This window comes from Rhipicephalus sanguineus, chromosome 8, assembly GCF_013339695.2.
Source record: "Rhipicephalus sanguineus isolate Rsan-2018 chromosome 8, BIME_Rsan_1.4, whole genome shotgun sequence".
In the NCBI taxonomy this organism is placed as follows: domain Eukaryota; kingdom Metazoa; phylum Arthropoda; class Arachnida; order Ixodida; family Ixodidae; genus Rhipicephalus; species Rhipicephalus sanguineus.
The window spans coordinates 64,582,637-64,597,335 of NC_051183.1; the positions used below are offsets into that span (position 1 = coordinate 64,582,637).

At 42.8% G+C, this 14,699-nt stretch overlaps 1 protein-coding gene across 1 annotated transcript in view; it reads right to left on the reverse strand.

Annotated features, from left to right (window-relative positions):
• Positions 1-1,406: 1,406 nt before the first annotated feature.
• The window catches only part of LOC119402028 (synaptotagmin-10), a 134,089-nt gene continuing 120,796 nt past the window's right edge, over positions 1,407-14,699 (reverse strand). Inside the window, exons 5-9 of the mRNA XM_037669093.2 lie at positions 14,475-14,579; positions 13,640-13,858; positions 9,424-9,547; positions 8,370-8,541; positions 1,407-7,196 (exon numbers count right to left, since the gene is read on the reverse strand). Coding sequence (XP_037525021.1) covers positions 7,010-7,196; positions 8,370-8,541; positions 9,424-9,547; positions 13,640-13,858; positions 14,475-14,579 — 807 coding nt within the window. The 3' untranslated portion in view covers positions 1,407-7,009. The remainder of the gene's footprint in view (positions 7,197-8,369; positions 8,542-9,423; positions 9,548-13,639; positions 13,859-14,474; positions 14,580-14,699) is intronic.

Consider the following 14,699-nt stretch of genomic DNA (forward strand, 5'->3'; position numbering starts at 1 on the left):
TGTTCAGGTAGCTCAGTGAAAGGAATCGATTACTTCAGAACGTTTTTCATCCAAGTGCCTATCTGCTTCGCCTCGGTGAAATCATTAGACCTTCCCTTATAACCCACCCCCCTTTTTCTTACTCATACCGCAACGCATATAGGGTGTTTCCATTCCCTTAGATGTCCATGCCTTTCTACTCACAATGGTATTTCTCCTTTTTCATGTCATGGCTCAGACTTAACGAAAGACGGTCGATCATGACGGTGAGTTTTGGTATTTCCATTTGCAATTAGAAATGCCACAGTGTTAGAATATACAGCAGTGGACATCTGTTTTTTTGCTATGTCGTTATATGTTCAAAGAACTGTTGTGAAAGCACCTTTCAAGCAACAACCCTGCTATTGTTTCTACCCCCAGCTTTTATACGGCATTCAGGATACGTGTTTCGCGTAAAATCCAGCTTGTTACCGTAAAATTAGTTCTTTTTTATTGCGAAAATAGGTAGTGCGCTCAAAAAAAGAACTCGTAAAGGTGGACGAGCTGTTTAACACTTGCCAGGAATAAAATACACAGGCTATCTTATCAGGAATAAGTGCCTCAGACAGGCTGGCTGACGTTTCGATAGGTGTACCTGTCTTCGTCGAAGGCGCTTTATCCTTGGCGTGTTAATGAGAGGGTTAGTCAGTGACGTCACGTCACGTGGTGTCGCTCTCGGTATTCGTCATGAGCAAAACGAAAATAAAAAATAGTGGAGATGAAATGCACGGTCATTTAAGGTGTCGCAAGTTAAGCAAGGGCGTATCATAAATACAGCGGCATCACAGCGGCTTCTTTGAAGAAATCAAAACGGGTAATCTAGCTTCATTGCTGAATTGTAAAATCAGATCAAATGACTTTATTAAGTGCCATGCGAATTGGTAGGATGGGCCTGGACACCGCCTTGGCTTCGGCCTAGGGTTGCTGGCCCTTTGCGGCTCGCTGGGCGGCGCAGAGTTTGTGATCCAGGTCAGAACTGAGGAACGCAGACTCACAGCGCGCGCGGAGGCTGTTTGATATTGCATTACTGTTATTGCGCATTACACGACGATATCCCCATAGGATATTCTCTAGGGCGGCTCTAGAGCCACAATTTCGGCACGTGCTTAGATTTAGGTGCACGTTATAGGACAGTTGGTGATCAAAATTTCTGGAGTCATCCGCTACGGCGTCCCTTACGACCACGCTTTGGTTCTCCGGCGTAAAGCTCCAACAATTATTATCATAGCCTGTCGCCTATAAATCTGGGTGTATTAGGTGCATGAGAGCTTGGCTCGGGTAGGATCTGTGTTCGACGAAATTTTCGAGTGGGCATCGATAGCCCCTAGTTTTCTTCTGACATTGCAAGACACTTGAAGTGACAGAGAAAAGACGCCTAAACGTTTGTTTCTTAACGCCAAAAATAAAGGGCATATTTATTTTTTCACGCACGTCAACTTTCACACAATCGGGTTCACAGCTGTCGTAAGAGCAGTTACACAATCATCGTGCTACATCTTTTTTTACAATATAATCTCTCCCGCAATCGCTTCATAGGAATCTTGATTTAAAAATATACATCACTTTCGTATGTCGGCCACACTTGCCCGTTTTTGGCGGATGTACATCTCACTGGTTCACTCTCGAAACGACTGTTTCTCAATGAAGCTGTACAATGGATGCTTACGTCACGTCCATAAATGTGCCGGCAACATATCACACTTGAACAGCTGCTTTCGAAACATCGCGGGTGCTCTCACCCTCAGAGGCAATATGCGTGAGGACAAGTTACCTCATTTTGGTCGGCAAAATGTATAGCAACGTGAAACTGGCCGGTCCGGTTAAGCCTCTTTTCACACTGAACACCCAAAATGTATGCACAACAAATGTAATCACACATATAACGGTATCATCAAACAGCGTAATTATCAGTGCAATAACATAATTGAAAGAGCCATACACGATTACCAGTATTACTGAGGATACATGCAAACGCCAACGTCATCTGCAGTGTGCACAAATGAGTTACAATATCTGGCAATAGCGCTACAACTCACACAACGGAAAATGACACACACCCCAAGGTAACGAGATACAGAGTATTATAGTAGACGGCGAACAGGTCAGGTGTGCATGCTGCTACACGCAGCCGTTCAGGTCTGTACATCAGAATGTGGCCTTTGGGTTCGCAGGATCTGATATAGACGCGCATGTCGTAAACGCTTGCAACAAGTAGGGCACCGAAGAAAATCATGTTTGCCAGGACAGTTCACTACACGGACACCAAACACCGAACGTTAGCAGTTCACAGGAAGGTGTACACTCCAAGTCAACAGTGGTAGAACAATGAATGTCCTCGAATTCGACCGGATGTTCCAATGTTTGGACAAGTAAGGACTGTTTTGTGATATTGTGTAGCTGTCGAAGCATTGGATCCAAGTTTAGACTTTCCTGTGTCCCCGCTATTGACAGAACGCATCAAAACGAAGAGAAACGCTAAAACTTACTGATAGCATGCTAAAACATGAAACAAAGGTCCCCTTAATCGTTGTCTCATAGCACTTTCAGCAGCAGTCGGCAAAGGGATGAATAATGCTGTATGTTTCTTTAGATTTTGCCGTACCCATGTTTTTGGAAGTTTTATGGCATTCAGTTTACAAACAGGATAAGCAATATTGCGCATCTGGCGCAGGTCTAGATGCCGCAAGTTTATGAATAGAGCATTACCTAGTGGTTCGAACCATAAAGAATCAGCACTCATCTTCAACAGATGAGTTTTATCGCTTTTTGTTGTTTAACCTGTCGCCATGGTTGCAATATTCAGTTGTCATTTTCTCGTTGTTTCATCTGGAACGCTACTACGACTGAGCATTTTCCGTATGTATTCCCATTACTGAGGTTCGTCTTCACAGTATTTTCATTCTCACGACTGAAATTCTTTGGGTATATATATTTTTTTAAAAAATACTATACGCGAATATATCTTTTATGAGCCAGGACCAACTTGTTCTCCATGTAATGAAATTTCCACTATTTTAATTACATCATCCAAGACATTAGTCTCAGCGTATCCATGGTTCCTCTGGTTATGGTGCGAAGAGTTCTTGAGTATATTTCTATACTTCAATCCCCGTGTACTTTCTCTTCTGCACATTATATTTAATAGTGTCATAAAAAACATCACTCTGCGAAAGCTTGTTTACTACCACCTTCTTTGAATGTCTAGTCAAGACTATCTAGAGACATATGTTTCAAACTATGAAAAAGCAAATATAAGGGCCATTACAAAATCGTTCATTTGTACAGTCCAAGCTATCAACATTCTCTAAAAATACATAATAAACTTCGCAACAATTATTGCACAAAACAATCACCGGCCGTGGCAAAACCTGGAGCTGTTTCTTGTTTTTCACCGCAAACATATAGAATTGCGCTAGAACTTTATCGGTCATTCTAAAAACGTTAAGATCCAAGTTTCTGGGATTCCGCTGAAGCGTCTAGAAGCACCCGCCGTGAAATCAATCTATCGAAGATAGTCATTCACTAGGAAGACAGGCGAAAGAAGAAAATGAACTAGTAGCGCATGTCGTAATGGAAAACATACATGTCTTTCCATTGAATACAGTCATATAAAACGATGAATGAATGCGCCTATTTGTGGTTTTCTATTGGATATCTCCTGTATGAAAAATTCGAACTTCTGCGCCAGTGTTTGCACGCGAAGAGATACTGCCAAAAAATTTTCATAAAACTCTAAACACAACACGGTCCATGTTTCCTGATTTAAGACAAAAAAAACTGTATATATCCCTTCTGCACACTCTAAAGCAATAAAATTTACAGTTCTTCAAGCAATATCAAAATCCTTATGAACTCTTTGGAGTAAGCGGTTTTCCTGATGGGTGTAATGTTCGAATACACATTCTCACGGTGTCAGAAGAAGCAGGACTGCTTAAGGAAATGTATCCATCAGGTGGCATTAAAATACACTTTTTCATAAAGAACAAGCTTGAATAAAATTTCTTCCTGCCAAATTATATGCACGCGGAAATGGATTCAATCATTCACGAAGTGATTAACCTAAAATATTCAACAAATCCACAAACTAAATGAAATATGAAATTACCATAACAAAAGTTCGCTCATATTGCACATTGCGGCTAACTCACCAACTGGGAACGCGTATGCATTGTGCTCTTTAAGCTTCAGGAGCTACAATATGTATGAACATTATTAAGAAAGTAGGGTAGTCATGCTAAAGTATTATGTTTTAACGAACGTTTGTGCAATACACATCATGGGCAAAGTGACATCAAACGAACGTGACTGCCCTGGCGCAAGATCATTTGCTTTAATTGTAGATAATATCACATATTTCTATATTTTAACGTATAACTTTCATTCGGAAAGTTCATGACAATGAATAGCCTGAACTTTAACATAAAAAGAGGCAGTCAATGCAAGGAGCATCTACGTGCGTATTGCATAGTCGTTTTCTATGATTCTGGTGCCGCCTTGATTCGCATTACGCCAAAAATGAACTCAGAGATTTTGGTTTATTGCAACCTCGCGAAGCACAGCGTACGACATCCAAAGGAGGTTACTAATAAGCCACCGGGACATTTCGGCATCTAAACAACGGAAATGAAACGTACATGATACGAGGAGCTAAGGTGTGTGCGGTCGGTATGCTACGTCAAACGTCTAAACGGTGTTGTAGTATTGCCGGGCGAGGTGGAAACAACACAGAAACAATAATGGCTACAGACCTTTACACACGCCGCAGTTTGGCTTCAGTTATAACTGCCGCGACACTTCGTCTCTCATCAAAATATATACAATACTTGCACATGCGCAAACGATCATTACAACGCATTAAGGAAAGCGTGCACGCCACTGGCCACGTGATAGATGGAGCGGAATTCAGCAAGACACTCGGATGCGGAACGTACGCTGTAGGTCCCCTCGTGTCACGTATCACATGACTTCAAAACAATGAGATGCCGCTTTTAACCAGCCTGCTTCAGTGACATATGCGGCAAGCACTCCAATATACGCTGAAAAACACTGTTTAAAGAAAAACGTACAAGTTAACAGACATGACAAACGACCACTTTATATACATGTTTTGTATTGTTATCCAACAAATTAGCGTTGTACGTGCTACTAATGTACTTGAAATATGACAATCCTACTGCCAAATTAGGCAGGCCCCTGAAAAATCACGACATATGAAGCCGTGGTGTTGGGCTGGCAACTAGGTTAACCGAACATTAAGGTCCCACGTCTAATTCATGCAGTTTACCATACTTCTGGACCGGTAACAGAGGTGCCATATTCAAATTATGACATCTACTGGAAAGAAATAGTTAACAAATGCTCCCACTTTTTTGTTCCAACTACAATTAGCAGTGGGCACAGCCCAAGAGATTGCCCACTACATATCTCTACTATATTAGGCGTAGTGTACATTAGCGAACACATTATACATAAACGAACATTACTTGCAAACTACCATAGATACTGTTACTGTTTCCTCACTGTTTTTTACAGACACTTCATAAGGCAAAACACTTCACGATAACACTAGATTGTGTGCATTATCAAACAGTGCTGGTTACAAATTTTGAACAGATAACTGTAGAAGGCATACAATCTGGTATTTATCTCAAATCAGGATATGACGATATATAGGTGAAAGTGAGACCGGTGATCTGGAACACAACTTGCGGTCACATCGCATGGCGCTCCGCGCTGGGTTTTATCTTACATGGTATCGCGTTGTACATCGAAGAAGGTCTATGACTCTTCTCAGAAAAACTACAGCAAACACTAAGTCTCTTTCTGGGCCTACGTATCACAAGTTGTACAGTTACCGTTAAAGCTGTAGGTAGGCAGGCCTTAGGTATATTCAGCGCGCATAAGCGGTACGACTCGTACCTCAAAAGACGTCAATCCAGAGGAATAGAGAGAACGCGAGGGCAACCACTGATTGAAATCGAATGCTGAATCCCTGCTTGAAGCGTATCGCGAAGCGATTGTATATGCTTCGCTTCAATTATGCTTGTGAGGAACTCGTGTTAGTTAAAGCAGTTTTCGTGACATGCACACCTACGTACCCTTTCAGGGTGTCACTGTGGCTGGTTTCTTAATGAGGATGTTCTTTGCCACAAATAACGGTTACCACCCTTCGCAGGCGGGATGGAAAATGCCCGGCAAGTCTCTTGACCAGAATGGCTGAAAAGTTTCGGTATAATGACGTGCTCACTTAAACAGTGACATGCGAACAGCTCTCGCCCTGGCTGCCAAAGGCTTTCCCGGACTGCGCTTTAAGCGACGGATGCGTCGAAATTCCCTCATGACAACTCACAGAAGCATCAGCTATGCAACGGGTACAAGAACGTGCAGTTAACTTACACTGAACCACTGGTTAATATGTATCTTGATTGGTATAAGAATAAAGCCACACCACACGTTGGTGAAATGCGTTTTGATAAACACTTCTATTCGCATACCGAAAGTAGCACTCTACTATCGCTCCCCTCCGTCGAGAGGTGACTTTTTTAAGCCAAAGAGCAGAACACTGAACCTGTACAATTACTCGCAAGCCTTCGACCAAGGAATGTTCTTACGGCCAATTGAAATTCGTACCGGACACCGTAGCACACGAACCCTGTGAGCAGGCCCGTCTTTTAAACGACGTTCTCAATTTTTATAACCTTTAACTCCTACATTCTGTTTAGCGATCTTACAATGCATGTGGCAATCTGTCTTAACAGCTGCGGCCACAATTTCCTGTATTCAGTCGGCAGTTCAATGCGAGTCCAACACAGAACAAGCTCACAATGTCAACTTTTTGCCGATGCCATCAATGGAGAAAATACCGGCACTTCTTCCGAGCCAGTGAATCTTTCTCTCTCCCAAGCAATGCCGCTTTGTGCGGAATTGTTGAATCAACACTATCGAGGCATGGATTCATCTCTGAAATCCAACTGGCCATCCTGCAAACACTTCACTTTAGACAGGTAACCGACGGCGTTCGCGGTGGGTCTAACTCAGCAGGGAGGCTGTCTACAAGAGGATACCACTGGGCAGTCGGTTTTCGCGGGTTGTCCATGACGGCGAGCCAGTGGTCGCGTCCAACGCCTGTGGCCAACTGTCCAACGGCGCAGCACCCCATTAGTTCGTTTGGTCCGACCCTGAAAGAGCAAATAAGTTTTTCGAGGCCAACTCACTGTTCTGTACTATTACTGCTTTGAGTATTTAGGAGTGAGTTCCTGTACCAAGTGTTCTCGAAACTTGAGAAACAATTAAGATGACGTGTTACCACTTACTCTGCTAGCACAGCAAGTGTCACTTGCAAGAGGTTCAAGCCACTTAAAAGAGGCGAGTGATAGTTTTCCAGCATAATATTGTTAACACCATCAAACACTCAATGTATAATACTGCGTGTGATAAAAGGGTGATAATGAGGGTAAAAGAACATTTGGGGCAGAAGAGAGGAAAGACCACGTGAAAAACTAAGACATAGCAAGAGCAGGCAATATTGAAAAAGAATGCGAGAAGGATGGTACCTGCATGTATATTGGATATTATTAAATAAAGTGCATTATGATATACTGCAATATACTCCACGGCTACCGATCATACTAGGACTGCTACAAGATTATATGCGTAGTAAACTCCGACGGCATATATTTGGTGGACCTCAAGCTGTAGCAAAAACAAATCTCCGCAATTAGCAGCTTTAAGATAGCCGGACAGAAATTGGCGCAGTCAGATTGCACGGTACACTCGTATCACACGATTGCGACTCAATGAAGAATGTTCGATAGAAAAATCTTTATTTTGCCTTAGAACAACTTATTTATCCACCACATCGCCCCTGCCTAATTAGGGAAGAGGCAGTAACCCTCAGAATACTGCGAACTAATGGTTGCGTTCACGGCATCCTAATGCACTGAATTTCACCTACCAAGCACCCATACACCTGCATGTACTGTGAGGTTCCGGACATCATTTGCCATATGGTACGGGGATGTGCACAAAAACGTGGTGCCGCAGGCAATCAAGCAATATCCGAAGAGCAATGGGAGGCCAAGCCATCAAATCTGGCCCAAAGAATCAGCGCAGCCTGATAGAACGGGCTAGAGAAAGTGTCATGGCCCGCGGCTACCATGGAATAAGGAGGCCGCCAGCCTAGGGCGCGTACTACGCTTGCTCGGAATAAAAGTTTATTCTCCTCCTCCACCTAGGATACCTGGACTGCTAGCTCTAAATGTCCAATTTTCTAAATATGAAACGAGCAAAGCGCATGTGAGTGCCATTAAGAATGCTTGCATGCAAAAAAAAAAAAAAAACATGGCCCTTACCGGTCATAGTCTACCACTTTGATGGCAAGGTTAACGTCGTCGACGTTCTCCGGCGGCACGTCAAAGACGAGGGCCTCGTTGAACACCGGGTTCAGCGTCGATTTCTTGACGCTCGTTTTCTTTTTCTTGATTCTCTTGCCCTCGCAGACGAGGATGACCTTGATGTAGGGGTCTGCATCAAATTGATAAAAAAAAACGAGAGAAGTTTTTCGTTTCGGTACCGACTGCGCAATGAAATTTCTCAGCCATATTCTTGCTTTAGCAAAATCAGGTCCCACATAATTCCTCTTGGTTCTGGTAATCTGTAATGAAGCGTTGAAAATTTTGCCTGGCCTCGGAGATTTTGACACATTCGACGCTAAGAAATGGAGAAGGACAATGTTGAACGGTAACTTGAGTGCTTACTTGATGATAAATGAATGCAACACAGAAGAAGAACAGACCTAAGAAATGCACTAGAACATGAGCAGAACCTAATTGCCATTTGTTATTACACAGCAATTAAAGCAGTGCCGAAGTGCGTCGCAGCTCAAGGAGGTTGTCTAATTTGTTTTAAAAAGAAAGCGCAAGAGGCTTCAACGCGTTCACAGACGCAGTTTGAATGATCAGAGCTATTGTACAGACTGAAGGCGAAGCTAAAGTGCATGTCGAACATTTGCACTTCACGTCAACAGTTTTTTCTAGCAAGCCTGGCATGCGGAGTCTTCATATGGAGCCAAATTTGTAGAGTTCTTGAGCCATGAATGCGAACCCTTGTAATGAGCCATAATTAGCCAGATTTTTCTTTGCGCATCACTTCTCCGATCAAGCTCTGTTTCATCGTTTGCATGCAATATTCGTTCTCATTTTCGTGTGAACAACCTTGAACTACGTCTTGTGCCCAGGCAAGTTAAAATCACGTGAGATTTGAAAACAATGGTTTGTTATCCCACAGTCTCGATAAGCGCTGTCCGAAAGATTCTCGACACTTTAGACACTGTAGGTATGGTAGTTACCATTTGATATGGTGCATGAAATGCTATTGAGAGTTTTATCTCTCACCAAACACACGTACCAGAGGACCCGCTGATGTCCATGGGCTTCAGGTTTCTGGCCTTGATGACAGTGACTGTCAGTCGTCCGGCAGTTGGCAGGTAGCACAGCGAGAGCATGACCTCTCCCAGCTTGTCCATTTTTTCCTGCACAGGGTAACGTGGGAGAAATGGAAAAGCAGCGGCTTATTGTATGGACACTATGGTGACGCTTGTATGTGCTATTTGGCGATTGTAACATAATTTATGTGCAGTGAATGGGATATATAATTTATAACATAGCTATACGTGCTATGTTTTTGTGACGTAATGGCTGAACCGGTGCGTGTGTGTGCGTTATTGATATTTAACACACGCATGAACACCTAAAACGTTTTGCCGACAAGTATGTTGTGAAAAACTTAAGGGGCACTCTTACAAAAACACCAAATGTTGCGCTTGTTTAACGTTGTTCCTGTAGCACGGCCATCGTCACAATAAAGAAAAGTCATATGTTGCTAAGCGCTCATAATGTTTTTAAGGCGCGAGAGAACACAAACACAAGGAAGGACACCGGACAGAGCGCCTTCCCTGTGTTTGTGTTCTCTCGCGCCTTAAAAGCATTATGAACGTTCGCCAACTCGCCCAACAAAAACTTCTCTTCAGTGGCTAAGCGTGCCCCTTCAACTATATATGGGTGTTAGAAATTGAGCTTTATCATTTTCTCAAAATGTCGCATTGGGAGGCACGAGAACATCATGTGAGATGATAATGCCCCTAAGCCATAAATGTTAATTATAGTGATATATATATATATATATATATATATATATATATATATATATATATATATATATATATATATATATATATATATAGTGCCAAAGCATACGAACTGTTCCAAAGGATTGTTTCTTTGTTATAGTTATACCTATAATGATTCTGACCTAAATTGCACGGAAATAAAAGAGGACGGAAAATCACCCTTTTCCTCGGTGGGTTCTGATACCACAACCTTCGAATTACGCATCCGATACTCCACCAATTGATCTACGACGGAGGGTGATCCCTCGTCCACTTTGTATGCCATTTATGTGGATCGTGGGTACAGATTCCACTGACGGAAAGGGAGATTTTTCGTCCACTTTTAATTTCATTCAATTTAGGTCAGTATTATAAAACTACAGCGAAAGAAACAACACATAATGTCCCGTATGCTTTCCTTGGCTGAATTGTCTGTTGGTTTCATTAGTTATACATATACATGTGAGCGTACGTGCGCCCACACACAGAAAAGAGCCGGCTATCTCCCCTAGTGGTTGTTGCAAATGCTGCTACCTCTCTTTTTGCTTTTTTTTCTCTCCTTCCCTTCCCTCCTCTATTTTTCATTTTTCTATTCCCCTTCACCAATCCCCCAGTGTAGGGTAGCCAACTAGATGTTTTTCTGGTTAAGCTTCCTCTATTCACCTTTTCTGTTTCCGTCCTGCTACATTGGGCAAACAGCGAAAAAAGACCCTCATGCGGCAGTGTGAAGGACTGCTTGTTTGTAACAAAACATGATATCAGCCGTTACTATCTAAGAGGAGCTTTTCGTGTTGCCTTTCATTTATTTCTTTTGTCCGCAGTGAAGGGTGTCATCGGAGAAGATAATTAGCAAGGCGTTATGCAAGTGGGACGCAGAAATGACACGTCATCTCTCGAAAGAAGTAACGCGACACACGTGGCCCATCATGCAGAGCAAGGTCATCTTGCATTCGTGATCTATGCGACGTCTTTGCGGGCCGCGTGACGCAGACGTGACAGGCAGGAAAACAGACAAAAAGTTCGTTTTGCTCTCCTTTGTTTTTATTTTTTTTTTCATTTCCTGTCAGAACCGTGGTATACGAATGCGCAGGCACCATCAAGCACGTGCCGCGTGTGTCTGACAAAAATAATTAGTGCTAATGAAGGCAAGGTCGGAACGACGGTATGCCTTTGCTTGGCAAATGTTTTCCCACGTCCGTCCTTTCCATTTCGCTGCTTTTTTTTTCTTCCCTTACAACAGCATTAATACGACCGGCGTAACTCTGAAACGAAATAAATATAATGTTGCCATGGAAGAGCACGAGAGGAAAGAAAAGAAAATGAAAAAAGAAATGATGGCTTATTAAGAGTGCGCGCGTGGTTGACAGCGCCATCCATTTATGCGAGAGCTTTATTCTTGGTTACAACGAAATTGCGTACCACAATAAAATGAAGAAAATATATGCGGAGTTCCCAAGTACAGGTAACATGTGTGAAAGACTGCGACAGCCTCTAACCCTATTATGCTGAAATATCTACCAATAAATAAAAATTATAAGGACTTGATCGCCTTCGCTGCTGGCCATGGACTGAGCAGTTGCGAAAAATACGAAAAAATGTTACGCTTTTGGTATTACTTTAGAAATGTTGTGAAAATTCAGTTCTAATTTGCATAAGGAACTTGCAACACGGAATGAATACTACTACCCATGACGATCCGCTCAGGGTGGTGAAATTAAACCGGTATTCCGAGGAACTAAGCACGGTTAGGCATATGTGACTAACTGGACGCAGAGAGTTGAGGAAAGTATTGCGCCTTAATGAAGAAAAGTTAATGGCTCTTCACTCGGTGGCTTACATTACTGAGGACATCTTAATGATGAGGCAACGCAGATGGAAGCGTTAAGCTAAGGTGACGCAATTAGACTTCGCATGTACATCACACAAGATTACACGACACACGTTCAGGAGAAGACGGAGGGTTCAAGAGATTAAATCTTCTTGGACAAGGGGTGTCACTACCTCCAACGTTTCGACAAGTGGTTTTATTTTCTTCGAGGTGGATACTATTAATGCCTTGAAGAAGACAATATTTCTCATCTTTTCAAGGTCACAGAGCATTTGGCAAGGCTTTCCCACAATACAAGTCCTAAAGCTGTTGGACTCTGTCAAGAGAATAGAGACTGTAAAGTTCTTTTTTTTTCTTTTGAGTTGGAGAGTATGAGAACTTTCGACGTTACTGGACTGCAGGCAGCTTTGACCACAGAAACACGTGACTTATTTTCGCCGCAACGTGAAGCCTGGAATTCGTGAGCGGTTGAAAAGGTACTCTGTTACGGAAGTAACTCTATAACACTGTCTTAGTTTTTCTATTACCCAAGCAACAGGAGCTTGGTGCCATAAGAACTGTTCGTACGTAGGTCATTAGTTCACGCCCTCTCTAGGCATTCTATAAAGGTTTCTAACTAAGCCAATCATTACCTTCGTTATTACCGTTCAAAAGCACTGCTCGCTTTATAATCCAGGTTGATTCCAGGGGCCTAGAGAATGGCAACATGCTCCCATGTCTGTCTTCACTGTTTTTAACCGCAATGCAACCAAGTCAGTGGTGATACAAAAAGAAACAGCTCACACTGTGCTCGAAATTTTTGGACGGAAAGTTTAAGTAACACAACCTAACAGCATGCCCTACTGAACGACTTTCAGGTCTGAGAGTTTGCTTCGACAAAGAGACTACTGCGACTGACTGACATCTACCAAGGATTTTAATTCTGCTGCTAAACATGAGGTGTTTGGTTCGACTCATTGCGGCGTTGACAGCCAGCGTGACAAGACAAACGCAAGAAAGCCCGTTTAAGCTATTCATTTCTACTCTTTCTGACTTGGGAAGATTTGCCTCAAGGCGTATGAGAGATAAGTGCAAGTCAGGCTACTACCTGGGCACAACAAATTTGCGAGTTCGGCAAGTCGGAACAAATCGTTCATTGAGATTCGGAGCAAGAACAAGCGATGCGGGACGAGAGAACATAGCAGGAACGCTTTCTACCAACTGAAATTTTGCAGAAAATAAATTTTAGTTGGAAGGAAGCGCTGCGCCCTTGTTCTGTCGTCCCGCGTTTCGTGTTTGTGCTAAGTAGCTAGCACAATGAACGTCTTCTCGAGGCCCTATGCTCAAACGGAAGCAAGGATTGTTCAGACATCTTGTCCCTCACCTAAAGTTCTATGTTCGGGTATATCTAGCTGGCGGTACATCCTCCTCCGAAATGTTTAGTTGGATCGGCCACACAGGGATGAATGCGTTTAGTTATATTCCAGTTTTCTTTCAAAAAACATCGGCTCGCCAAAGTTATTCCGGAGCACCCCACTTCGCAGTGTTTACACTGGCATATAGTGAGAAGTAATATTACGTACCGCTCTGTCAGCTATGTGGAGTTGCTATCAATGCACACAGTAAGAGATGAATATGGACTTGCTTACCTGAGGCACACCCACAATGTCCATGGTGTACTCCATCTCGTGAGTGGGGTTACAGAGCTCGTGGAGGTGCTTGACGATGACGTGACCGATAAGGTCGTTCCTCGAGAAACGGTCGAAGTCGTACACGGAGAACTGCAGCGTCCTCTGGCGGAGTTCCTCCAGTGTCATCGCGAACACGAAAGACTCGTTGAACACTGGGTTCAGGTTCTTGCGGTGAACCTAGAGGAACGGCCAAACAGGCCAAGTTAGTAATCGTGCCTTTGTTTCCCTCCCCTCACTTCCCACAAAAAAAGAAGATGGCGTCGAGTAGTCTATGTTTCTTTGACGTTTCTTTCTAGGAAAGTAAAGCAGTAAACATTACCGAAGAATCGTGAAAGCGGTATACCGTTCGTCTGTACAGCGCGATCGAAATGAGAAAACTCAGAAACTGTCGACTAGACAAGACATATCAAGTCAAAATGTGTAACACAGAATAAAACAGAAAAAAAATATCATTTACCTAACGCCACGCTGCTCTAACATCTCTCCATGAGAAATATATAGCATAAATGAAACTTACGTTGTCATGCTCACAATGCGAAGATTATCGCCGGCTTAAAAAAAGCGAGATTATTCAACATCTTCCATCAACCAGACACCTGTTTCCTAGGAAGACAATGCTGTGGAAAGCTGGCCACTTCAAATTACTACTTTCTATCGCGTCCAGAAATATATCATTGCTAGACAAAGAAGAGTTTACAGTAACAGTGCATAAAAAGGCCTGTGATTAGATTAGATAAGTGGAAATCGGTGGTTAGATAAAATGTCAATCGAAAACAAAAGAGCGCTGACTTACTCGGGTCTGAAACTTCTTGCGACGTTCCGGGAGGAGATACAGCTTGATGTAAGGGTCAGATGAGCCTAGGAAATCCTTAGACGGAAGGTCCTTGGCCTGCAGTATCTGCAGATAAGAAAAACAATAGTAGAGAGAGCCGTCAATATGTATAGTGTCCTCACATAAAATCATGTGCAAATGCCACACAATATTCCATGCATGTGACCAAGCCGGTGCTTTACAACT